Below are 26,334 nucleotides of genomic sequence, written 5' to 3' on the forward strand. Positions count from 1 at the left end.
CAGGTCTTTCTTCATGATACACACAGACAGTGGAGGGTCCAGGACTGTGGTTATTCCCACTGCATTTTCTTTGCCCTGTGGAGCCCCAGGGTGTGACAGCAGTGTCTATCCCTACTCCTGAAATGTTGTGGGGGGCATCATCCCTGATTTTTAGTAAGGAGAGAGCACATCCTATTTGATATACTTAAACACCATTCCCTTATAATTTTTCATAAAGACAATGGTTTGAGTGGCTTGCCAATGAAAATCACTGAATGAGTGTCATTTGTGAAGTGCTTGTACTTTCTATTATGAAATGAAAGAAGCAAACAGATAAAACAACACATTTTAAATTAATTTATATTGTTGTCTTAATGCAAATGAAAATGGTTGCACTTTGACTCAGTTACTCTGAAGTAATGAATCTATTCACTTAGAAACATGATGACCTTGACCCCCCGACCTTGAGTACTGACCATTTTCCCAACCCTAGTGCAGGGGTGGGAGTTTATCCACCAGAATGCCAATAAGGTCCCATTCTGAACATTACACTGGGGATTTTAATTTTCATATAGAAGAATAACAAGAGAAATACAATAATGAGGAAATCAAAGCCATTGTGATCAAATCAATACTTTATGCACAAGGAGGAGAAAAGTAGAAGACGGAACAGAACTGAAGTCCTGACGCGGGTCTTCGGCAGCACGCACACGTCACAGGGAATATGGCTGGGTTCCGTCCACGGCCTGTGGATGGCTGATTGAGTAAATGGATCTGTCTCAGATGCCCACTAAACTGGGTCTTTGTTCTGCCCTGAGACGCTTCCCTGAAACTTTCAGCCAATGAAACACACTGGCTTCCTTGGCGTCCCCTGTGTCTGGAGACAGTGGGAGTCCATGGCCTCTGCACTGGGAGACCAGGGTCCTGATGGGGCCCCTGACAGCAGAGGATCTCTGATGGGCAGGTGAGCACCCAGACAGTCCTGTGGCTGCCTCTCTGATTGCTGACTGTCCCCAGATGCTGTCCCCTCACCCTATTTTTTACCCCTCTCTGAAGAAGGCAGCTAGAGACCCTCTGTCACATGGTGTGAAAAAGGGACAGAGGAGTCTGTCGGGGGCAGTTCCCTCGTTCCCACCTGTCCTGTTTCCATCCCTTGGTCAGACTCCCCAGAGAGCATCCTGAGCCTCAGAGAAGCTGAGGAGCATCTGAGGAGTGTCAGTCTCTTTGTGAAGTCACATGGCACTTACCAGTCACAGGCCAGGGCCGACCACCATCCTGATGTCTTCTGGTCCTGGTCCATCTCACCTCCTATGGCCTTGTCCCCAGAAGCCCCCTTCTAGGAAGACCTCTCAGGCACAGAGTCCTCCCAACCCATCAGGCAGGTGCTTCCTACTGTGCTCACAACTCAGCTGCTCCCTTTGCAGCTTCCCTTTCTTCCCTGCACCCCTCTATCTGACACCACAGATACCTCAGAGGGGACCCCACTACACACCCAGACACTGACCCCACGGCTCTGTCCCGACCCACCACACACTCAGGTGCCTTAGAGTCATTATGCTTCCCCCTCTGTGGGTGAGGACACAGCCCAAGACCGGACATTCACCTGGTCAATGGCACACACTGATTTGCTGTCATTGGTAAGGAATCACTCCAGTGACCAGAATGCAGTGGGGGTGACATGGAAGAGTGAGGAGGCCCTGTCCTCAGGGAGCTTTGGTTCACTCGAGGAGGGAGAACTTCAACAAAAGCGATGCCATCGTGCTGTGCAGTCTGTATGAGACAGCGGGCTGCAGGGGAGCAGGGAGGGGGCACATGGGCTCTGAGAGCGAGATGCAGGACTGGGATGGGAGCTGGGACTCTGGGACCCACACCCTCTGACTCAGCAGGTTCCACCCTGGAGACCGAGTGGCTCGTGAGCCAGGGATGCAGAAGGAGGTGATAGACTGCAAGGTGGACCCAGAGCTGGCGAGGCTCCCAGGAAATGGCTGTCCCCACTGGAGTTGGGCACACAGTCAGATGGTGCCCCTTTAAGAGACATCTGCGGGTTTTCTCAGGTGTTCTGGATTCTGTACAGCCCCTCCAGCCCGGGCTCTGCAGTGGTCACTTCCTCAGAGGCTCGCCCTAGACCTTCCACCCTCCCCGCCCTTCTGTGCACAGATGTCTGGCTGGCAGCACCGGGTAAGCCTCCTTTCTGTAAGGATAGTCTTCATGTTCCCACAGGATCACCTCGATGGTCTTTATCAGCTCCGTCAGCTGGGCCTCCTGCACTGCGCTATCTGCCCTGTTGTTGAAGCCACAGTGGCGCCTCGCACAAACCACGTCCAGGTGAGCGAGCTCCTGGTTGTCAGTGTTCCGCAGATACTCGTCCAGGGAGCCACCCCCCAGGTCCTCCTTCCGAGTGAACACCAGGACAGTGTGGGCCAGGATGCCCACCCCGAAGACCTCCTGGAGGCACCTGACTACCTCCTGGTCCTCCTTTGTGAAGTGGCCCAGCTCCATCACCAGCAGCACTGCGTGTGGTCCAGGGGTGCAGCAGGCGACGGCTGCCCAGGGACCCTGAGCTGCCCCTTCCCGTGAAACCCGAGAGGACAGAATATCAGGGGTGACGGTCACCTCAAGCTCCTTCCCAGCCCAGTCTCGGCAGCCACACTGGAAGGTCATGGTTAGGGGTCTGTCGCTGAGCTTGGATTCGAAGGCTTCCCTGCCCAGGATGCTGTTTCCTGTGGCGCTTTTCCCACTTCCACTTTTCCCCACCAGCAGGAGCCTCAGCCTCTTCGGTGTCTTTTCCTTCTCCCACAGATCTAGAAGCATCGAGACAAATCAAGGGGTGAAAGTTATAGTCTATGAACCCCATTTGGCCTCCTCAGAGTCCTCAGCCCTGGATGCTCATGGCCCCAGGGGCTGGCTCTTCTGGGGAGGGACAGGAGTGGCATCTGTACAGGAGACCTGCTCTGGGTCAATGCTCCTTTTTTAAAAAATTGTTTTATGGTGGAAAATACACACAAATATTTCAAATCCTTGTTGTCACTGGGTTTTGGTGTGCAATTCAGTGGCACTGTGCACCTTCACATTGCTGTGTGGTCGTCACTCCTATGTATCTCTTGAATTTTTTGTCACCCCCATCAGAAACTCTGTCCCCATGAAATGGCAACTCCTCATTCCTCCCTCCCCCCGAACCCTGGCTCACTGCCAGCCTCCTTCCTGCCTCTGTGACCTGTGCTCTTCTGCTCTCCTAGGAGCCTCAGAGACCTGGGTCCCTGCACTTTGACCTTGTGTTGGGTTCCCTTCACTCGGCATCACAGTGGTGTCAAGAATCACTAACCCTGTAGCCTGGTCAGAATTCCCTTTTCAAGCAAGGGCAGATGATGTCACATGGCATGGATGGACTACACTGTGTTTACTCTCACATGTGGGCACGAGCCGTTTGCACTTTTTCCTACTGTGAATGACGCTGCTGTGCACCTTAGTGGACCAATGCCGGTTCGAGTTCCTGATTGGGTTCTACGGGGCAGATACCCAGAATGCAGTTGCTGGATAGTGTGTCAGAATACCATGTTTTTGTGTTTAGGTTTAAAATATCTTCTCAGGGTCACATCTTCTCACCCGGATGGAATCAGCCCAGGATGAATGGAGGACCCTGGGCTTTCCTGGGTGTCCCTGATGATGAGGCAGAGGTGTGGCCTCTGTGTCTGTGTCTTGTCCCCGAGTGCCTGACCCCATCACTTCCCTCCACTTTTCCACATTGACCGTGGGAGGGTGGCATCTTTCAGCCGGACCCCGGGCTCCACTGCACAGAGGCTCCCCGGGGGCGCATTCCTAGGCTCCATCCTGGACACCTGGGCTGGATGTTCCCGCCCAGCTGCATACAGGACAGGGGCAAAGAGGAGACATGGACATGCCAGCCTGACATTGAAACCCTGCTGTGAGGGTTTCAGAAGTGACTGGGGTCTGAGGCTGGGAGGAGAATTCCTTCCCCCGGCCTTTCACCTCATCCCCGGAGCAACAGACAGGTGCCCAGTGACCCTCTGGTCCCCACGTCTGCTCCATAGTGAAGACATTGGTGTGTCTCAGTGACAGAGCCCAGACACCTAAGGCATGCCTGGAGTCCTTGGCTGGTGGACCCAGCAACCAACTCTGGTTGAGGATGCTGATTCCTCCAGCTCCCCCCACGTGGCTTTGAGAGGAATGTGGGTGAATCGGGGGTGTGGGGGGTGTCAAAGAAGCAGGGAATGCAGAGTGCTCATCCTTGCCATTCCCACCGGTCTAGAGCCGGACCAAGACAGGAACTCCCACCTGGGCAGATAGGAGCCAGTGCACGCCGAGCACACCAATCAGGCTACAGAGAGGATTCTAAAAGTAATATTGAACCTCGATTGCCATGAGAACGGCTAAATCAGGTATCAATTCTTATATCAGTAATTTTCCCATGCTGTGAATTAATAGGGTTTTCTCCCAATGACTCAGGCCATTGAAGTTCATACACTAAATAAATCATTAGTGTGAAATACATAGTGAATCACAGATAAATTCTTTTGGCCAGGAACATGGACACATTGCCAGCACTGCCTTATTCTGTCTCCCCCGGTTAGATGATGAGGTCAAACCCATGACTCTCAAGCCCCTGACCCCAAAGCAAAAGCTTTAGGGGGAGAGTCCTGGGGAAGGGCCAGCCCAGCCCTAAGGCAACCCCTCACTCACTCCTTCAGTGGTGCTGGGTGGCCCTGCTGACCCTCAGCGTCCCCCACCAGAGTCAGCCCATTGCCCAGTGGGCTCAGTTGGCTGCAAGCCTCTGCCACGGGGAGTAGTCTTGGCACACTCACCTTCCCAAGGGCGTGGCTGGAGCCATCTGTTGCCCCTTCTCTCCCACTGTGCTACTCGGGGTCTTTCCCTCTTATTTGGTGGGGTAGGCAAGGACCCACCCAAGGGCCCTGTGCAGGGTGAAGCCCGGCTGGTTGCACTCCGCTGCCTCCTCAAGTGCACCCGTGCACACCCACGTCCCTGTGCACTCCTCCCTCAGGGCCACCTATGCTGCAAGGCTGTGGTACCTGCTGACATGTCTTGGGTAGGACGCTGGGATGGCGCTCCTGCGGAGCTGTCCTGGAGAATCAGCTTGTATTCTTCATCTTCCACCTGGAGAAACAACATGTCTGTCTTAGTTTCAACTGTGCCTCACAAGGCAGCTGGCTTTGCCTTTCTCCTGCCAGAAGGAAGTGTTTGCATTGCTCTGGGGGGATGGACTGAGAGAGGAGGGGGAGGAAGGTCTGAGACACGTTCTACCTCCTTCAGGGACCCTGTTTCTTTCTCTTTGCTCCTCGGTCCCCATCGTGAGTCTAGGTGATTTCATGGAGAAGGAGCCATTGGCCTGCAGCCTAAGGCACAATGGCGTTAGGGTGGACACAGGGTCCTGGGACTCCCTGTGAGGAGGGAAAGAGCAGAGATGCAGAAGCAGGCCTGATGGTCGGTTCTAGGGGTGGTGGGAAGATGAGCAGCCAGACTGGGGCCGTGAGCAGGAAGCTGTGGTGCGGGGTGGGCTGGGGGCAGGTCCTGGTGCCCGGATGATGCCTGACGACGGCCTGGCCAAGAGGGTGGCCGAGGGCTCAGAGGTGGGTGGCCAAGTGCTATGGTGAGGAGGTCCATTTCCCTGGCACAGGAATTTGACAGTGTGGGGACAGTCCTGCTGGGAGCCAGGGGACCTCAGTGCCCAACTTCATGGCCATCTGTTAGCGTGGTCACACTGCCTGGGCCTCAGAGTCCCCGCAGTGTGAAATCTGGGCTTCAACTAGATGTCCCTGTGGTCCCTATAGCATCCCAACCCACTTCACGACATTTTCTAGAGCACGTCCCAGTCTTTGCAGAGAGGGCCCTGTCACCCTACCAGGACCTGTCATCACCCTTCTGGGGCGAGAGCAGTGCATCTGCCACCTTCCACACCACCTCACAGACCGACACGGTTACCTGTCTCAGCAGCCCGTCCCGCTGCATCTGCTCCCCGTCCCCTGTGGCCTGGGGATGGGAAGTACGCAGCCCAGGACTTGTCTGCCGGGACACACAGGACACTGGGAGACACTCACAGTCAGGGAGTGTCTCCAGGTGAAGGCCCGAGTGTGGGGACACCTGTCTCTCAGAGCCTCCACAGATCCTGCCCTCAACGGTGCCTGGCACCCTCGCCCCCTGCCACTTTGTCTCCCTCAGAGAACACGGAGCAGGCGGGTTACCCTGCTGCTCCTCAGGAAGTAAGTGGACCTCACGGAGGCGTCTTCCCCATGACTAGACTAACCGGGGTTTGAGGCAGGACACGGAACGCACAGAATCCTCTTCTCCTCTTAGTCACAGCCCCTTGTAATGTTCCTCAAAGACACACACAGACTCGACACACACGCACCAAAAGCAACACACTCATAAACACGACACAGACCGCTCCCACAATGCACTCCCCATAGAACACCCAGCTACTCACAAACATACCAACACACAAACACACACATTCACACCACACGTGCACACACACAAATTTAACACACAAACACAATGCACAATGTCCAGACATATAGACTCATGCACAACACACACATACACTCACAAACACAGCATACACACAAACATCCACATACAACTCATATGCAGACATAACACACACACACACACAACATTCACACCTACACCCTCAGACATACAAACACAACACATGCAGAACCACACCACACACTCACAAATACAACATGTACATAACATATACACACAACCACAACACACACAGACACACTCACCACACGTTTGGACTTACCACCCCGCTGGCCGCCGGACCAGAGGAAGAGCCTGGACTCCTGACCCCTGGGACCAAGTCCTCTGGCGAGTTGTCCCTTTCTCCATTTGGGGCCGACTCTGTAGGCTTCTGGGGGCCGTGGCCAGAGGAATTTAAGGCAGCCTCACTGGCATTTGAACAAAATAGGGACATTGCTTATATTTTTCAGGAAAATGTGACGGAACGCTCGCTGAGCTGCAGAGCTGCGCTGGAAGGAGCTGCTGTCTGCTGTGAGGGGGAACAGGAAGGAGGCGGAGCGCCCGGGGCCAGGCCTGCCTGAGTCAGATGCGTGCAGTACCGTGTGCGTGTGGTCTGCGGCCTCAGTGATGTGAACAGGAAAAACAAGGGCAGGAGAACATTATTGCTTTCATTCTGAGCCAGCTTAACCAGAACTCAGAGGCTTAAAAAAGGCAGCAGGCCCTTCCGAAAACTGTATGCTAGGGGGATGGCTTTTTACTGACTTCTCTTTTTGAGAACGGGGGATTCACACAGCTATCTCTGCCTTTCCTATCGTGACAGAAAGTCCTTGTCCCTTTTCTTCCCCTGACTCATCCTTCCTTTGAATGTTTTCTTTTTTTTCTTTATTTTTATTTTTATTATTATTATTTTTTAAAATCATTGTTCAAATACAGTTTTCTCCTTTTTACTCCCAATCCCAGCCCACCCCTCCCACCCTCACCCACCTCCCTCCCATTTCCACCCCTCCCCCTAGTTTTTGTCCATGTGTCCTTTATAGTTTGTTCCTGTAAACCCTTCCCATTCTCCCCTGAAATTCCCTCCTCTCTCCCCTCCGGTCACCCTATCAGTCTGTCCCTCTATTTCAGTGTCTTTGGTTATATTTTGCTTGTTTGTTTGTTTTGTTGTTTAGGTTCCTGTTAAAGGTGAGATCATATGGTATTTGTCTTTCACTGCCTGGCTTGTTTTGCTTAGCATAATGCTTTTCCAGCTCCATCCCATGCTGTTGCAAAGGGTAGGAGCTCCTTCTTTCTTTCTGCTGCATAGAACTCCATTGTGTAAATGTACCATAGTTTTTTGATCCATTCATTTACTGATGGGCATCTAGGTTGCTTCCAGCACTCTAGCTATTATAAATTGTGCTGCTATGAACATTGGGGTGCATAGGTTCTTTTGGATTGGTGTTTCAGTGTTCTTAGTATAGAATCCCAGCAGTGGAATTGCTGGGTCAAAAGGCAGATCCATTTTTTAGTTTTCTGAGGAAGTTCCATACTGCTTTTCCATAGTGGTTGTACCAGTCTGCAGTCCCTACCAACAGTGCACTAGGGTCCCCTTTTCTCCACAACCTCTCCAACACTTGTTGTTTGTTGCTTTGTTTATGATGGCCATTCTGACTGGTGTGAAGTGGTATCTCATTGTGGTTTTAATTTGCATCTCTCTGATAGCTAGTGATATTGAACATCTTTTCATGTGTCTCTGGATCCTCTGTATGTCCTCCTTGGAGAAGTGTCTGTTCAAGTCCTTTGGTCCATTTTTTAATTGGGTTGCTTGTCTTCTTAGAGTGGAGTCATGTGAGTTCTTTATATATTTTGGAGATTAAACCCTTGTCTGAGGTATCATTTGGCAAATATGTTTTCTCATACAGTTGGTTCTCTTTTTAATTTTAATACTATTTTCTTTAGCTGTGCAGAAAGCTTTTTAATTTTGATGAGATCCCATTTGTTTATTCTTTCCTTTATGTCCCTTGCTCTAGAGGTCACATGCCAGTGAAAATGTTTGCTGCGTGAAATATCTGAGATTTTCCTGCCTATGTTCTCCTTTAGGACTTTAATGGTGTCTTTATTTATATTTAAATCTTTTATCCACCTTGAATTTATTTTCGTGTATGGTATAAGTTGGTGCTCAAGTTTCATTTTTTTTTTGCATGTAGCTGTCCAGTTCTCCCAACACCATTTGTTGAAGAGACTGTTTTTACTCTGTTTTATGTTGCTGCCCCCTTTGTCAAATATTAATTGACCATAGAGGCTTGGGTTTATTTCTGGGCTCTCTGTTCTGTGTTATTGGTCCATGTGTCTGTTTTTATGCCAGTACCAGACTGTTTTGATTACAGTGGCCTTGTTATACAGTTTAGTATCAGGTATTGTGATCCCTCTGACTTTGCTCTTCTTTCTCAAAAATTGCAGCAGCTATTTGGGGTCATTTATGATTCCATATAAATTTTTTGAAGTGTTTGTTCTATGTCTGTGAAATATGCCATTGGTACTTTAATAGGTATTGCATTGAATCTGTAAATTGCTTTGGGTAGTATGGACATTTTAATGATGTTAATTCTTCCAATCCATGAACATGGTATATGTTTCCATTTGTTTGTGTCTTCCTTGATTTCTTTCTTCAGTGTTATGTAGTTTTCTGAATACAGGTCTTTTACCTCTTTGGGTTAGGTTTATTCCTAGGTATTTTATTTTTTCTTTTTTGCTATTTCAAATGGGATTTTTTTTTCTTGATTTCTGCTTCTGCTGTTTCATTGTTGGTGTACAGAAATGCCTTTGATTTCTGGATATTGACTTTGTATCCCTGCTGTTTTTGCCAAATTCATTTATTAGGTTGAGCAGTTTTTTGGATGGAGTCTATAGGATTTTCTATGTACACTATCATGTCATCTGCAAACACTGACAGTTTTGTTTCCTCCTTTCCGATTTGTATGCCTTTTATTTCCTTTTCTTGTGTGATTGCTATGGCTAAAACTTCCAATACTATATTAAATAGAAGTGCTGAGAGTGGACAGCCTTGTCTTGTTCCTGATGTTAGTGGAAAAGATTTTAGTTTTTGCCCATTGAGTATGATGTTGGCTGTAGGTCTCTCATATATAGCCTTTATTATGTTGAGGAATGCTTCTTCTATTCCCACTGTGCTGAGTGTTTTTATCATAAATGGGTGCTGTACTTTATCAAATGCTGTTTCTGCATCTATTGATATGATCATGTGATTTTTGTCTTTGCTTTTGTTTATGTGATGTATTACATTTACTGATTTGTGAATATTGTACCATCCTTGCATTCCTGGAATGAATCCCACTTGGTCATGGTGTATGATCTTTTTTAATGTATTGTTAGATGCAATTTTCCAATATTTTGTTTAGGATTTTTGCATCTATGTTCATCAGTGATACTGGCTTGAAGTTTTCTTTCTTTGTGTTGTCTTTGTCTGGTTTTGGGATTAGGATGATGCTGGCTTCATAAAAAGAGTTTGGGAGTCTTCCATCTTTTTGGATTTTTTGAAATAGTCTGTGAAGGATAGGGGTTAGCTCTTCCTTAAATGCTTTGTAGAATTCTCCTGTGAAACCATCTGGTCCAGGGCTTTTGTGTGTTGGGAGTTTTTTTGATTACTGCTTCAATTTCATCTGCTGTTATTGGTCTGTTCAGGCTTTCTGCTTCTTTTTCATTGAGTTTTGGAAGATTATATTTTTTCTAGAAATTTGTCCATTTCACCTAGGTTTTCAAATTTCTTGGCATACAGTTCTTTCATAGTAATTTCTTACAATCCTTTGCATTTCTGTGATGTCAGTTATAATCTCTCCTCTTTTATTTCTGACTGTGTTTATCTGGATCTTCTCTCTTTTTTGTCTTGATGAGTCTGCTCAAAGGTTTGTCAATTTTGTTTATCTTCTCGAGGAACCAGCTCCTGGATTCATTGATCCTTAGAGTTGTGGTTTTAGTCTCTATGTCATTTAATTCTGCTCTGATCTTGGTTATTTCCTTCCTTTCTACTTGCTCTGTGCTGTCTTTGTTGTTGTTCCTCGGGTTCTTGTAGATGTAGGGTTGGGTTGTTTGTTTGAAATGTTTCTACCTTTTTTAGGTAGGCCTGTATTGCTATAAACTTCCCTCTCAGGATTGCCTTCACTGTGTCCCATAAGTTTTGGGTTCTTGTGAGTTCATTTTCATTTGTTTCCAGAAACTTTCTGATTTCTTCCCTAATTTCATTCTTGACCCATTCATTGTTTAATAGCATGCTATTTAATCTCCATGATTTTGAGTGTTTTGGGTTTTTTTTCCCCTTAGGGGTTGGTTTCTAGTTTCAGTCCCTTGTGATCTGAGAAAATGCTTGGTATGATTTTCAGTTTTCTTGAATTTGTTGAGGCTTGTTTTGTGTCCTATATCATGTGGTCTATCTTTGAAAATGTTCCATGTGCATTTGAAAAGAATGTGTATTTAGCTTCTTTTGGGATGGAGGGCTCTGTATATATCAGTTAAGTCCATTTCATCTAGGGCATTGTTCAATGCCACAATATCTTTTTTAATATTTTGTTTGGAAGATCTGTCCATTTTTGACAGTGGGGTGTTAAAATCCCCCCCACTATAATTGTGTTGCTGTCCAGATCTTTCTTGAAGTCCTCTAAGATTTTCTTTATGTATTTGGGTGTTCCTATGTTGGGTGCATATATGTTTACAATGTTTATGTCTTCTTGGTGGATTCTTCCCTTGAGTATTATGAAAGTGACCTTCTGAGTCTTTCTTTATGGCCCCTTTTTTGGAAGTCTATTTTGTCTGATATGAGTATTGCTACCCCAGCTTTTTTTTCTCTGTCTGTTTGCTTGGAAAATTTGTTTTCCAGGCCCTTCACTTTCAGCCTGTGTAGGTCTTTTCATCCTGAGGTGGGTCTCTTGTAGGCAGCATATGTGTGGGTCATGCCTTCTTATGCATTCAGCTATTCTATGTCTTTTGACTGGAGCATTTAATCCATTTACGTTTAAGGTTATTATTGATAGGTACTTATTCATTGCCATTTACATATCTGTGTTCCTCTCTCTCTCTTTTCCTTCCTTTCCTTAAAGCAGCCCCTTTAGAATCTCTTGCAGAGCTGGTTTTGTGGAGATGTATTCTTTTAGACTTCTTTTTTGTCTGGGAAGCTCCTTATTTGGCCTTCTATCTTGATTGAGAGCCTTGCTGGGTAAAGTAGCCTTGGTTGCAGACCTCTGGTTCTCATTACTTGGGAATATTTCTTGCCATTTCTCTTCTGGCTTGTAGTGTTTCTATTAAGAAGGTAGCTGCTAGCCTTACTGGGGCTCCTTTGTATGTTACTATCTGTTTCTCCCTTGCTGCCTTTAAGATTCTCTCTTTGTCTTGAAATTTTTGCATTTTAATTATGATGTGTCTTCAGGTAGACCTCTTTGGGTTCCTCTTGATTGGGACTCTCTGTGTTTCCTGGATTTGTGTGACTTTTTCTCTCATCAAATTAGTAAAGTTTTCCATTATTACTTTTTCAAATAGGTTTTCTATCCCTTGCTCTTTCTTCTTCTCCCTTCTGGTATCCCTATTATATGGATATTATTATGTTTCATATTGTCTTGCATTTCTCTTAATCCCTCTTCATTCTTTCTGAGCCTCTTTTCCTTTTCTTGCTCTTTCTGTGTGTCTTTTTTTCTATTTTGTCCTCCAATTCGCTGATCTGATCTTCTGCTTCATTGATCCTGCTTTTCATTCCTTCTACTGTGTTCTTCAGTTCAGAAATTGTATTCTTCATTTCCTCTTGGCCCTTGTTGATAGTTTCTATTTCCTTTTTCATGTTGATATAGTTTGCAGTGAGTTTGTTGTAATTTCCCTATAGTTTCTGGTAGCTCATTGTGAGCTCATTGAGCTTCCTGACGATCATTGCTTTGAACTCAATATCTGATAGTTGAGTTGTGTCTACTTCATTTATCATTCTTTCTGAGGCTTCCTCCTTTCCCTTTCATTTGGGGATTGTTTCTTTGTCTTCTCATTGTTTCATGAGACTCTTCTTGTTAGCCTCTGTTTCTTAAATTGATCTGTTCTGGTTTCCCTGGGCTTTATGGTGTGAACTTCTGTCGTAGAATACCTGTGAGATTCAGTGGTGAAGTCTCCTTCAGGGTATCCTGGTGTTCACAGCTTCCCCCTACTCTTTTTTTGTGATCAGTTGGAGGGTTAAGGCATAAATGGTTTAAGACAGCAAAGAGAGTATTCTATGATATTTACAGTAGCAGCCAGTAGAGAAGAGATAGGAGATCCTTTGGCTACATATAGTGTTAACTGTGATCTTCCTCCCCACTAGCCACTTTTTTAGAAAGGATGGAAAAGTAGATAAGACTCTTATTGGGGAGGAAAGGATTGTGAGTTGGATCTAGAAAGCTGTGAGGCTGTGGGAGGTGAGATTCTGATGTAGGGTGAGAGTAAAGAATAGTAAATAGGTGTAGTGTGTGAGAGAATAGAGTTAACCACTACAGTAATAGAGTTCGGGAAACCGTGAAGTGGGCTAAGATCTGGGAGGGGTGTTGTGTAGTGTTTACAATTGTATGGAATAGCTATTATTTATAGTAGTATTAGAGCAACAGTGATATGACAGAATCTATGAGACCTAGATAACAAGAATAGGGAGTATAGAACCTTGAGTAGTGTACTAATGGAACACAAATGAAGGACAGTAAATTAGCAATACACTATGAATGACATAACAAGGGGAAACCTGTCAAATGATACAATATAACCATCCAAGCAAAGAAGACTATACATAAAGAGGAATACTAAAATACTATTAAAATAAAACAATGTAAGAATAATGAAAAAATGATAATACAAATATGCAGTAACTTGCGGTTCAAAAAAAAAAAGAAAAAAGAAGGAAAAAAAGCAGAAGATGGAAGGAAGAAGAGATAAATTTGGAAAGGAAGAAGGAATAACAATAGAAAGAAAGAAAGAGAATCATAAGGAATTGAGAGGGATAAAAATAATAAGAATTAAAAAATAAAAATTTACTTAAAAAAAGACAAAATAACAAAAAAACCCTTGTTGGTTTCCAACTGGCCAAACTGTTTTTTCTGGTCTAGCTGGCTTCAGCAGGCTGAGGGGCGACTGGTATCTCTTTTCTTCCTTCCAATTCAGTACTCAGTCAGCCTCTCGAGTGCAGTCCCCAGGGCTAGCTACAGGTTCTCCCCAGAGCCAGTCTGGTGCCTCTCCACAGGGCCCTGGGTATGGGATCTGGGTATTCCTAAGGACACTCTCCTGAGCTTACGGCTGTTGTCTCCTGGATCCTGCGGAGTGTGGAGTGTGGAGTGTGCTCACCTTCCCCGTGTTCGCGGTTGTGTGCTCTGAGGATCCTGCAGAGCACCCGTGCCTTTTCCTTGTTCACGGCTGTGGGCTCCGGGTCTTCCACAGAACCATACTCTCTGGGTTGCGGGCGTGGGCACAGCGCATGGCCAGGCAGCCCTTTGTCGCACAGTCTCCAGTGCACACTCTTCCCAGGGCTATGTGTGGGTGCTCACAGCCTCTGTGTGGTTGCCACTCAGTCCTCACTCCCCTCTCTGTTCAAGCAACCAACCAGGCCTCTCCCAGTGCTGCTCAATCCTTGTTTGGCTGGGGAGGGAGTGGTTGAGCCCCTTTCTCCCAAGTGGCCTGAGGCAGACCCAGGAGCACAGGGCCTGGGGCTGCAACCTGGTCCAGGTGCTGCTCCCTGGGCCCTTATTATTCTGAAGCACTCTCCTTACCATCTGGTTTTTCAATGTCCACTACAATTTTTGATCTCCAATTTTCGTGTATGTTGTGATATTGTTGGCTGTTTGCTCTGTTCCCTTGCTGATTGGCTAGGTTTTTCTCCCATGTGTAGGGGAAGTGAAAGCTGCTCCCTCCTACCACACCGCCATCCTCCTGGAACTGGTACTCTTTATCAGTCCTTGCATTTGTTTATTTATTTATTTACTTATTTATTAAACCCTCACCCAAAGTTATGTTTTTATTGATTTTTTTTTAGAGGGAGAGGAAGAGAGAGAAAGCAAGATAGAGGGAAACATTCATGTAAGAGAAACATCCATTGGTTGCTTCCCTGACCAGGAATGGAACCGGCAATCTAGGAAGGTGTCCCGACCGGGAACTGACCCTGCAAACTTTGGGTGTATGGTGCAACCTTCCAACTAACTGAACTGCACTGGCCAGGGCATTTCTCCAGTTTAAACAATTTTTTTAAAAAAGATTATATTCATTCATTTTTAGAGGGGAAGGGAGGGAGAAAGGGAGAGAAACATCAATGATTGGTTGCCTCTCCTGTGCCCCCCACTGAAGACCTGGCCAGAAACCCAATATGACAGTCTTTCTGGGCAGAGGCCTCTTAACTCAGCCAGTGTGGACAGCTCCTCCCCTCACAGGCTCTCTCCTCCTCTTGGTCCTCAGTGTCCTCACTTAGCACTGCTTCAAAGTCAGAGACCAGAGCAGGACACAGATTTTCCAGGTAGAGCAACATGGGTGATCCTGTGTGTGCTGGGGGGAGCAGCAGGGAAATGTGGGATGTGGAGCATCAGAGTCCCCTCCCCCGGGATCTGAGTTAAACCTCCCATCAGACTTGCTCTCAATGTAGATTTCTCCTTGCTTCCTGTTTCCTGCCTCTGACTGATATTGGGATATGATCTGCTGTAAAGACTGAGTCCTGCAAATTCACACCTCATACATGTTTGCTGCTCACAGGGCATTTGTATACATAAATGATTCCTTTCACCACTTAACAGACACTGTAAATAAACTTGAAGCTTCTGGGGCAGAGCTGGGTGAGCCAGCAGAATTGGCTCTGAGGGCAGCTGGTGGGCGGGGAGCACTAGGAAGAGTCAGAAGCAGGGCTCTGACTGCCATGCATTGTGGCCAAGCTGAGTTGCAAAATTCCTGGATTCCTCTTCTCAGTTTACGAGAAAGGGTTTTCTACTCCTTATCTTTAAGGCATGAAGACATAAGTCTTCTTTCTAAAGGAGCGTCTGTCTTTCTAACTGTGTTTCAAGTGTGTATTTGTCAACTCCTATCACAGGAGCCTGCCCTTCCCAACTCGCATTTTCAGCCTGTCCCAGGCAAGGTCCTCTCCACTCCCAGTTCTTCCAACGGCTCTCCCCACTGCCAAATGTGTGTAGCCAGTGAGGAGACAAAGTATTTACAATTAAACACCATGCTCCTGTGATACTGAGCATTGATGAATAAGGAAAGGGTCACCTTTTTCACAATGTAGGCTCAACATCAAGGTCAGAAGGAATCAACAAGCAGAGGGAGTTTTGATCAATTTATTTATTTAACAACGTGTTGTGAAGAACTCTGTGTTCAGTAATGTGCTTGTCCCAGATAATAAGGGAATACAAGACTGGACACTGCCCAAGAGGGTCCATCGTCACGAACCTTACAACTGACCAGGGCAGAGTATAGAAAGCAGATGCAGAACTCCCGACTGAGATCTGTGCTGCATGGGAACCCCTGAGGACACTGGGAGAGCCAGTGGCTAGGGGACCTCAGTGCAGCTGTCCTGTGGGTAATGACGGTGTTGCGGGGAGAAGCTTTGGTGAAAATAATGAAATTTGAGTTTTAACAAACTGTCTGATTATAGAGGTGAAGAGAGATTGAGGATGAGAAGATCGGCTAGGGGCTGTGACAGGGAAACCAGTCCCAGTGGCCTGGATCAGCCTGAAGGTGGGAGCAGGGACACTTCTGCATGTTTTGGAGATTGATTCCACAGGATGGATGAGCAAAACTGAGGAGTGATGCGCAGTAGGCAACCCCATGACTCCGCAAGAGCCCTGGGCCATTCACTGAAGGGGAATGGGGGGGAATGGGATCATCCCTGTGACCTGAAGGCAAGACAGGCTGGAAAGCATGGAGGTCAAAGGTTTCCTGTGGCCATTTCTGTGTGAGATGCCCATGAACTTGCCCAGTGGAAAGGTTGAGTGGGATATGAAAGTTCAGAGCTCTGGGGAACATCCAGGCTACAGAGTACGTTCCAATGTAGTTCAGAGGAAGAAGTTACTGAGGGGACAGGGGAAAGGTGTCCAGTGCCCAGAAGCCGAGCTGAGGAGGCACCTGAAGACTGTATGTTTGTGCAGAGGAAGAGCAGGAAGCAAAAAGGAGACTGACCAGGGGAGAGGAGCAGAAGTGCTGGGAAGGAGGAGAAGTCAAGTAGCCAGTCTAGGGGAAGAAGGGGCTCTTGGCTGCAGGAGGTTCGGTTTGCAGTTACTCCGTTTCCCTGAAATGAGTTGTGTTTCTTACCCACAGGAACTCACACGACAATGGCAGCTCCATTGCACAGCTCAAGTTTCAGCATCAGCGAACCCTGGACCAGCCATGGTGAGAGGGGGCCCGGGCTCTCCAGGCCAGGCTGAAGGAGGGAACCTGGTGGGGGCTCTCCCGTCCTGTCTCCTAGTCCCCAACTGAGCAAGACCCAAATACCCCCAACCCCATTTCTCATTTTGTCTCCATCGACTCTGCTCTTTCTTTTTCCTGGACCCTCCACCCAGGCCCCTCCTGATGTGGCATCACCAGTCAGAGGAAGAGAGGTTACAGTGTCCTGAGTGATCCAGGCTTGATGAGGGATCTTGTCTCCTACTTCCTAACATGTGCACACATCAGGAGGGTCAGCCATAGCCTTTCTGCGTGTTTCTCTGCCCCTCTCTTCAGTCTTAGAGAAAGTTGGGAAGGAGAAATGTGAGAGTAAATGAGTTTTTAAAGTCCCTATTATCCCAGCTCCAGGTGGCCCCACTGTAACCAACAAATTCCACAGGCTGGCTCACTCCATTTCTCACATAAACCCCCTTTTACTCCCTTGTGTACAGAAAGTAACTGCATCAGTTGATTTCACGGTGGTTTGCAAACCACACCACAATGCAGTGGCCTGGAAGTATCAGTAATTTTGTTGGCAGTTCTTGGTTCTGGGCCAGCTGAACTCATCACACCCAGACTCCCTCATGTACCTGGTGGTAAGTGGTAGTTCAGTGTATAACTTGATAATCGTTTTTTTTTTTTACATGAAATGTGTTGGGGTGAGAAGGTTAATAACACTATATAAGGTTCAGGTGTACAATCCTATCATTCATCATCCGTGTATTACATCGTGTATTCACAACCCAAAACCTTGTCTCCTCCCATCACCACACATTTCACCCTGTTTACCTTGTTCCACTTTGCTCCTCCTTTCTTTCCTCCTGGTAAACACCATATTGTTGTCTGTGTCCATGAGTTTGTTTTGTTTTTTCACCTGTGGCTTTCTATTTTATATCCCATACATGAATGATATCATATGGTTCTTGTCCTTTTTTCATGTGACTTATTTCATCTAGCATGATGCTCTCAAGACCCAGCAACTGGATAATTTGGAACTGGGTAGCCCCATGGATGTGTCTGCTAGTCAGCAGGCTCTTGGCCAGGCCAGGGTGACGGGCATAGGTGGACCTGTTTCCCTTATCACTGAGCAGGCAAGTCCAGTCTTTTCCTCAGGCAGCTACAGGGCTCTGAGGGGGAGAAGGAGACAGCCAGCCTTGCACATCCACACTTTTAGGACCCATGCTGGGATCATGCTTCTGCTGCCCTCTTGTCCAGAATGAGTCACATGGCCCACCCAGATTGAAGAGTGGGAAATGGACTCAGCATTCGTGGATGTAGCTACAGATGCACATCCCAAAGAGGCACATGTCCCAGATGGGAACAGTCCGTGGCCACAGCAGCACTCTGTCACATAGATCACTACGTGCCCTCAGCATTGGCAAACTGCTCCAGGGTGGAGTTGGCCTTTGGTGGCCTTTTGTTTCACCTCCCAGGATTTTCCCACTCCCTGTGTGGTGACAGCTGACGCCCTCAGGGTGTCCCTAGGTGGTGCCTTCCACTCTGATGCTAACGGCACAGTGATACGAACTCCCACCCACATTCCCCTTGTTGGTAGCCATTCTGTGTCCTGTGTTCTCAGCTTCTGGAAACTCACCCTCTCATCCCAGGATGCTGGTTATCAAATGTGGGAAACTCACCCCCAGGGGAGGTTTGGCTACTCCCTGGATGAGCTACAGCTTCCTCACAGAGTGTGTGGAAGATGGGGAATTATTACTGATCTTGTGGAAGCCAGAGATGGGGTTTCTGCCAAATCTCTCCTCTGTTTGATGGATATTTTAAAAAATCATTACAGTTACAGAATAGGCAGAAGGGGGCCTACTGGAAATAAAGAGGCCACTCGGGGGACAGCTGAGGTATGGATGGTGATGTAGGTTGGGCTGGTATGATGGTCTTCTACCTGGAGAGAAGCAGTCAGATTGTGGATGGAGGCAAGAGAACGTGCTGGTGGGTTGGATCTGGAAAGCAAAGGGAAGAGAGGAATCAAGGGAGATTCCTAGACTTTTGGTCTGAGGGCCTGGGTGATGGTGATGATGTCTCTGAAAGGGAAACGCAGTTATCACTCATGTCTCTAATGTCATCAGTGTGACCACATGGGCATGAACTCTGAGCAAAGACAGTGGCTGTGGCACAGGGTCCCTCCACAGGCCTCTGTCTCACATAAGGGCTGCACTGGAGGGTGTTCTTTCTCGGGAAAACAGGCCCTCAGCTGTGGTCGGCAGTTGACTTGCCTGGTCCTGGGCTGTGCCCACCAAATCCGGAAGCTTCCACTGTGAGACCCATTAAAGAGAGAAGCAGAGATCTACTAAACAGAAGTAGGGGAGTACTATACAGATGATCTGGTGCTTACCTTCACAGTTATTTTGAAAACATGGTTTGGTTGGTAGGCTATGCTGCTCTGTTATTAATTAACCTGCAAGTTTCCTAGGAGGTAGGTGCACCTAACCAAGTGAGACTAAGAAAGTGTAATTCTACTGATGCTAATCTGTTTGAGTTGTTGTTGTTGTTATTATTTTTATTATTATTATTTAGGTATCAAGGATTTTTATTTATAGTAACTCCAGGGAATTGTTAATACTTTCTGGTTATACGTCTTCAACATATTAATTTAAAATAAGAAAACTTCATTAGATTTCTACACAAAGCTGTAGTTTTAAGTAAGGTGTTTTGTGCTTCTGTGGGTCACAGTCCCTGACAGCAGGGCTGTGTATGTGACATATAAAGGGTCTCTCTGCTCAGGTTCCCTTCTCACCCTACAAGGAGGGAGGGCCTGAATGGGCCCCCCATCCCTGGCATCTTCACAGGGAAGAAGGAAAGTTCCCTTGTGACTATGATGTGGGGGTTAGAGGATCTTCTGCTATGATGTCCCACAGTCAGCTTTTGTGTCACTTCTTGCCTTGGATTAGAAGGGATAGCACCTACAGTGGTTCAGAGTTCTCACTTACACCTTTGGGCACCTTCCTCTATGGGCTCTCAGCTGCCAAAAGTCAGAGTGAGCAGCCCAAGGGTCTCCTGAGATGGGCTGGGAGTTCTGTGATTCCTGCAGAAGAACTTCCTCAGAGCTCCTGTGGGAGCAGGGGTCACACATGGACAGGACCTGATGAGGCAACAGAGATGGGCACAGGTGGGTGTGAGTACTGCAGGGGGAATGCTGGAGGTCAATCCTAATGCCGTGGCTTTATTTCCTGATGTTCCAGGGCTTGGAAACCAAGACTCCGGAGAGTCACAACTGAGACTAGTCTTAGTGGGTAAGGCTGGAGCTGGAAAAAGTGCCACAGGGAACAGCATCCTTGGGAAGAAAGTGTTTCACTCCAGCATCACAACAAAATCTGTCACCAAGGTCTGTGAGAAAGGGAGTAACACCTGGACTGGGAGAGAAATTGTGGTCGTGGACACACCTGGTCTTTTCCACACCAAGGTGCCAAATACTGACACACAAAAGGAGATTGCTTGTTGCATCCTCCTGATGTCCCTGGGGCCTCATGCACTGTTCTTGGTGGTCCCACTGGGCCAGTACACAAGAGAGGAGCAACAGACTGTGGAGAAGGTGCTGATGATGTTAGGTCCCAGAGCTAGGAGATGCATGATTCTCATATTTACCCGGAAGGATGACTTGGATGACATGGTGTTCTGTGATTACTTAGAGGAAGCTCCAAAATTCAATCAGGATCTGATGAAGAGTTCAGGGATCATCACTGTATATTTAACAAAAAGGCCAGAGGGGCTGAGCAGGAGGCCCAGAGGGCACAGCTGCTGGACCTGGTTCGGTGCATGGTAATGGAGAACAAGTGAGGATTCTACACTAAGATGTACCAAAGGGCAGAGGAGGAGATTCAGACACAGATCTGAGTGATACAAGAGCAGTGCAGAGCTGAGCTGGAGCAAGAGAATAGGCAGGTAAGAAAGGAATGCGAGGAGAAAATCAGAAACCTGAAGGATAGCCTGGAGTGGGAAAAGAGAAAGGCAGAAATGGAGAGGGCGTTGGCAGAAAGGAAAAAGTACTATGTTTCCAAGCAGGAAAATGCCAGGGGTGAAGTGGAGCATGAGAGCATTGACATCATCATGGGGGCACTGAGAGTTGCTGGCTTGATTCTTCAATATGTGTTCAAGCCCCTTGAAGAAAAAAAGAAAATCTGCCTATATTTCCTGCATATTTTCAGGGGCGCCTTCCCCACAGAACTCATTCCCCAAAGTCAGAGCTCCCTGTTTCTGCCCCTCAGGCTCTCAGGACAAGGGAGGGCAGGAAAGTTCACTGTTGGCCATTGGTGGACATTTGATTGACTTCACAGGGGAGGGACACAAGCCCACTCTTTAAAACTCCAAGGCAGAATATACAGATGTCCCCTGTGACCTGAACTCCTTCTCAGACACACAGAGAAAAGGAATGTAGGAGACCAAAAGTTGGTGACATCAAGCTTGCTCTATTTATCGCTAGTAACTCTTTCTCCTCCAGATTCTTTCTAGATTGGCAGATAATTTCTGTCTGTGGCTTCTACTCCTTATTCTTGCCTCTACGACCTCAAGAGCTATTTTACTCATGTGGTTAGTGAAATCAATTCTTTGTGTTAAGTAATCTATAGATAGAGATGCTTATAGAATCCTTTCTTGATGAGCATAAACTTGTTGAATTACATTTTTATGGAAGGACTCAAATTCTTCCTTATGCATGGCCCACTGAAGAACAAAGACCTGTCTGAAGACAGATCCCTGAGAACTCAGTGAAGTGAAATGCCAGAAAGGACAAATGACACAAATTAAACAGGCTAGAGAGCATCATTTGGAGTATTCAGATGTTCATGTAGACTCTGTGACCAGCCCTCAACAAGAGCATGTTGCTGAATGACTAGTTCTCTCCTTTTCTTGGGAAGCCAGCTGTTGCCACCTCACCTCCATCTCCTTGCACCCTGATGACTCCCTGCTGGGAGGGGTGTCCCCACACTGCTGTCCCACTCCCTGAATTGTTTGCTTGCTGTTACTATAATAAAACTTTTCTCTTCTCTCATATTTGTACAAATGGGAAATCTTTTACCTTAGGAAACACCACCAAAACTTCTAAGAGCACAGGGGTAAATTTCACTTTTTGCTAAAAGCTCAGGATGACTTTGGAGCTTGGTGTGTCTACCCCCTAAGAGGTCTCTCCTTGTTCTTAACCCCTCTGCCCATCAACCACCACATTCTTCTTGGATTCGCTCATAAGGTGCCCGGAGAAATGACGTGTAACCAAGGTTTCTGAGACCTGTGCACATTTCTTCGTTACAAATGAGATCCCTTTAATATATGGATAACAGTAGTTGAAATCTATCCCTTCTCTCCTGGAGATACCTATCCAAGTAATTTCTAGGATTTCCCAAAGCACATTTTCGTGTTCAACAGTAATGTCCTGGTGGTCACACGCCTAAAGGGAACTTCGGTGGTCTGCCCAGAGAATGAACCAAGGGACCACAGTGCAGGTCAGGTCCAGTCACCACTGGCCAAAATGGAGAGAGGATGGTCTCATTCCTTTGTGAAAAGTAAACATAATGGTAAGAAATGATTTCACATCCTGAAAGATACCAACTGCTTTGGCTTTGGCAGAGGGGGATAATTTATGAAGTGTCTCTCCCTCTTGGGTTGTAGGATAAGCCCTTCCCTGCTTCCAGATGGAAAGCCATCAGCTTGGTACAGTAATGCCTGGTGCTGCCTGGGGGACCCCTGCCTGTGACTTCCAAAATCTCAGTGATGAAGCTAAAGGCTGCAGAAAGTTCCATACGTGCTGTTCCTGTGGGGCCAGAGACAGAACTGAATTGCAGGTCTGGGTGACCTGGACATGACGGACAGAGGACAGTGGCACATGCCTGAGATCCCAGAGGGAAGCACCAGGGGGGAGGAGCTCAGAAAGTTCTTCTAAGAGCAGCAAGGACTTGGTGCTGTGGAAGTATTCCATGAGCCAAATTGGTTCACCAACTCTCCAAGGGGTGAGGGGAGAAATATTTTGTGAGGGTCTGGTGGACACCAGGGACTTGGTACAAACTGGGGAGGAAAGAAAATGAACACTTTGTTCCAAGCACACCAGTGTCAAACAGGTGAGTCCTATGGGTGTCTTGGATGAGATGGAGACGTTTCCATAGGAAGGTCAGCTAGAAAGTGAATTCTCACGTGGACTATCCAGCTGTGCTGACTCCTCTGTCCTACACGTGGCGCCACAGTTGGTCCTGCTGTGTTCTTGCATCACAGGGAAGGGGCCAGGGAATGTTCTTCATTGGCCCGTTGGTAATCAGTCCCCATCAGGGTCTGCCCCTGCAGTCTGAAGCAGATGCTCCCACCGTGAGGGACTGGTGCCAAAGGGCGATTCAATTTCTCATCTGACAGGTTCAAAAGAGTTGAACAAACCTATAGCACATGTTGAATTTTCCTCCCCGAGTTTACAACATTCTTCATAGATTTTGGGAATTCTTTAAGACACACAATACAAATAATATTTATAGGGCAGATGTCTTATACCTCACTCCCTCTACAGCTCTAAAGAAGAACACTTGGGAGGGTCTGGCAGGTGGCAGGCGGGGAGGGGAGAAAGAGGGTTGGCCTGAGGAAAGAGGAGGAAGAGGAGGAATATGATGGAGACTTGCTGGAGCAGGGCTGGACCACCAGACTCACCCCAAGTCCTCCCTGGGAGCAGCGTCACCTCTTGTGGGAGTCTGGAGGGGACAACATCAGAGGGAGGAGGTGAAAAATGACAACACTGGGAGAAGAGGAATCTACAATGAGACAAATCCCTGCTGGAATCTGTTTGGAAGGGCAAAGGAAGAGAAGAAGGTCAATCGAGGTGCCATTCCCCCTAGGGTCCTCAGGACACGCACCCTGTCCAGACACCTCCTGGGTCACGGGGGCTCCTTAGAGCACTGAGACAGAAAATGTAATTTCCTCAGCCCTCTTGTTTGCTTTGTCTGTGTCCTTCATTTCAGTCAATGAAGGGACATTGTTTATCTCTTCCTTCTCATTTTTTTTCTTTTGTTTTCCTCCCTGACCGAAAGCAGCAATGTTGGATTCTCAGCAGGGAGGGGAAATCTATATGGATGTTTCAGCCATTATCTCTCTGTGACTTAGGATTCAGATCATTAAAAATAAAATTCCTCACCTGATTATGTGCTTATTGATTTTAGAGAGAGTGGAAGTTGTGGGGGAGAGAGAGAGAGAGAGAAAGCATCCATCTGTTGCCTCCCCTATGTGCCCACTGGGGACCAAACCCAAAATCTTCTGGTGTACAGGACGATGCTCCAACCAATGAAGCCACTGGGCAGATCCAGAGCTTTTATTTCTTTTCTCTGTGGCTGGAGAGAACCAGGTGCTCTGGAGTCAGCATCGTTGGGAAGCTGATGTTCCGCTGGACGTTGCCAGTGGATGCTGGCCAGTGCGGTCCTCCCTCTTTGTTGGGCCTTTCAGTGTTTATGGTTGAAACTTTATACATAGCATTCAAATACATACTGTCAATTGTAAAAAAACTTGCAATTCTGCAAATTTAAATCAGTTATTGTTTTGTATTATTAAAACTGTCTTTCTTGTTTGGGCAACTGTTTGATGCCTTCATGTGAGATCTTTTATGTTCAGTATGCTGTAAAAGTGTTTTGGTCTTTTATTATCATTATTCTACAAAGCTTTCCAGGACCAAAGTAATAATTTCTTTTACCGTCTCTCCATTTAAAAGTGTTTTTTAAAAAGATTTTATTTATTTATTTTTAGAGAGAGGGGAAAGAAAGGTGAAGAGCAGGAGAGAAACATGAATGTGTGGCTGCGTCTCACATGCCTCCAACTGGGGACCTGACCAGAAACCCAGGCACGTGCCCTGACTGGGAACTGAACCAGCGACCCTTTGCTTCTCAGGCCAGCACTCAAGGGCTGGTTGAGGTTATATTTTATGCAACTGTAAAAGGTACGACAACAATAATGCATAAATGGGGAGGGAGGAAGCAATGGTAGGATGTTGCAGAGATCTCACAGGACTTGTGCTGTGATGGACTGTTCACTGGAGGTAGAATGTAGGCTAAAGGTGCATACTGTCAATCACGGAGCAACCACTGGGAAAATGACATGAGGTGTGGCTAATAAAGCAGTTGATGAAATAAAGGGAAATTTTAAAATTCACTAGAAAGGCTGACAAAAGGGAAATAAAGGACAGATGGGACAACAGAAACAAGTAGCAAAAGGATGAATTGAAACCCAACCATATCAGTAGTTGTGTTAGATGTAAATTATCAAATGCTCCAGCTATAAGACAGTCAGGCTCGGTTTAAGGCAAGACCAGACTGTATTCTGTGTAAGGAAACCCCTGGGGGCTCCTCCCCGCATCCCAGCAGTTCTATCGCTGTCCCTGGGGGACCTCTGGGCTCATCCCTCCCCAACCAAAGGGCAAGAATCACGTGTTTTGTTGCTCCCACTGGACACTTTTCTTTTCTTTCTTTCTCATTTGTTTACCACTGACCATCTCCCATCTCAGCAAAGGGACAATGGTAGCCTTTCCCTGTTTGTTCCTTTGAAAGGATATTGGAAAGTGGACAAAGAATCCAGAATCCAGATTCCCCAACAGGGCCCCCCTGCTAGGGATCTGTGCAGGACCCTGGAAGCAGAGTGATGGTGGCAGCAGAGGAAGTGTGAGTCTCGGCCTTGGTGTTGGGTTCCCGTTCGTGTTTGCTGTGGCTCCAGGTGGGGCATGTGGGCCTCTGGCTCCACTTCGTGCTCAGCTGTTGCAGATTATTTCCCCTTTGACCTGTCCCTTCAGTGATGTGAGGGCATCAGTGACCTGGACCTACTGTCTGTGAAGCACCGGGCAGAGGACACCATAGGGACCCAGCAGGATCCAGGGGTGAGCTTGAGTTTGTGTGTGAGGGTGGAGACCCCGGGGACAGAGCAAGCGTGGGTGCAGAGATGAGCTGGCTAACCTGGCTCATTTTCACCTGGGCCTGGAGCTGACCCTCCCGGATCTGCATGGCACAGCATGGAAGACGCTTTGCCCACCATGGTGTCACCAGTGCTCAGGCCACCAAGGCCTGTCTGTCCTTTATTAGGAGATTGAAATACAAATCTCCAACCCTCTTAATTCTTTCAGCTTCACCCCAGAGTGGAAAAGCACACCCCCACCCTATGAGTGTGCCAGGCAGTGAGAAAAGTCCTCTGGGGAAGCAGACTTTCTACAGAGTCTCTGTGGCTCCCAGGGACTTGAGTCTCTAGTTCAAGTTTCCCTTGGGCTTCAGCAGCCTCTGCATTCAAGTTGCTAAGGGGTCTGATAGTGACACAGACTCCCCCGGGGAGATGTCCCCTGCAGTGACAGAGGGACAGTTCTTCAGGGTCTCTCTTCCTGTGGGCACACACCCTAGTGGGTGTGTGTGTCTTTCTGCACTTGGGTGTGAGTGTGGTTTTGCAGGTGGGGGTCGGGGATGACAGAGCAGTGCCTTTGTTCACTGTGAGTGTCAGGCAGATGAACTGACACCTACAAATACTGAT

The 26,334-nt window shown here is 47.3% G+C and overlaps 1 protein-coding gene, 1 long non-coding RNA gene and 1 pseudogene across 2 annotated transcripts; 2 read left to right on the plus strand and 1 right to left on the minus strand.

Annotated features, from left to right (window-relative positions):
* Window positions 1-519: 519 nt before the first annotated feature.
* Window positions 520-7,031, minus strand: LOC123818002 (GTPase IMAP family member 6-like). The gene is made up of 3 exons (XM_045837858.1): window positions 6,764-7,031; window positions 5,025-5,109; window positions 520-2,780 (listed from the first exon to the last, which is right to left on the minus strand). Exons 1-3 carry the CDS (start codon window positions 6,932-6,934, stop codon window positions 2,101-2,103), a joined length of 936 nt encoding a protein of 311 aa, XP_045693814.1. The 5' UTR covers window positions 6,935-7,031; the 3' UTR covers window positions 520-2,100.
* Window positions 7,032-15,924: 8,893 nt separating this feature from the next.
* LOC123817990 overlaps window positions 15,925-26,334 on the plus strand; it is a 28,600-nt pseudogene continuing 18,190 nt past the window's right edge.
* LOC123817991 lies at window positions 16,777-20,383 on the plus strand. The gene is made up of 3 exons (XR_006785567.1): window positions 16,777-16,830; window positions 17,316-17,459; window positions 20,058-20,383. It is a non-coding gene; the product is annotated as an uncharacterized LOC123817991 (long non-coding RNA).

Source organism: Phyllostomus hastatus, unplaced genomic scaffold (assembly GCF_019186645.2).
Source record: "Phyllostomus hastatus isolate PE091 unplaced genomic scaffold, TTU_PhHast_1.1 phas_contig_244, whole genome shotgun sequence".
Classification (NCBI taxonomy): domain Eukaryota; kingdom Metazoa; phylum Chordata; class Mammalia; order Chiroptera; family Phyllostomidae; genus Phyllostomus; species Phyllostomus hastatus.

Bases quoted from the DNA above. Each gene is read 5' to 3' on its own strand.
- LOC123818002 (XM_045837858.1), bottom strand. From the start codon at position 6,934: ATGTCCCTATTTTGTTCAAATGCCAGTGAGGCTGCCTTAAATTCCTCT. The intron at 5,110-6,763 runs GTAAGTCCAAAC...TTGTTTCTCCAG, and splicing joins GTCCGGCGGCCAGCGGGGTG to GTGGAAGATGAAGAATACAA. The intron at 2,781-5,024 runs GTACCACAGCCT...CGATGCTTCTAG, and splicing joins TACCCAAGACATGTCAGCAG to ATCTGTGGGAGAAGGAAAAG.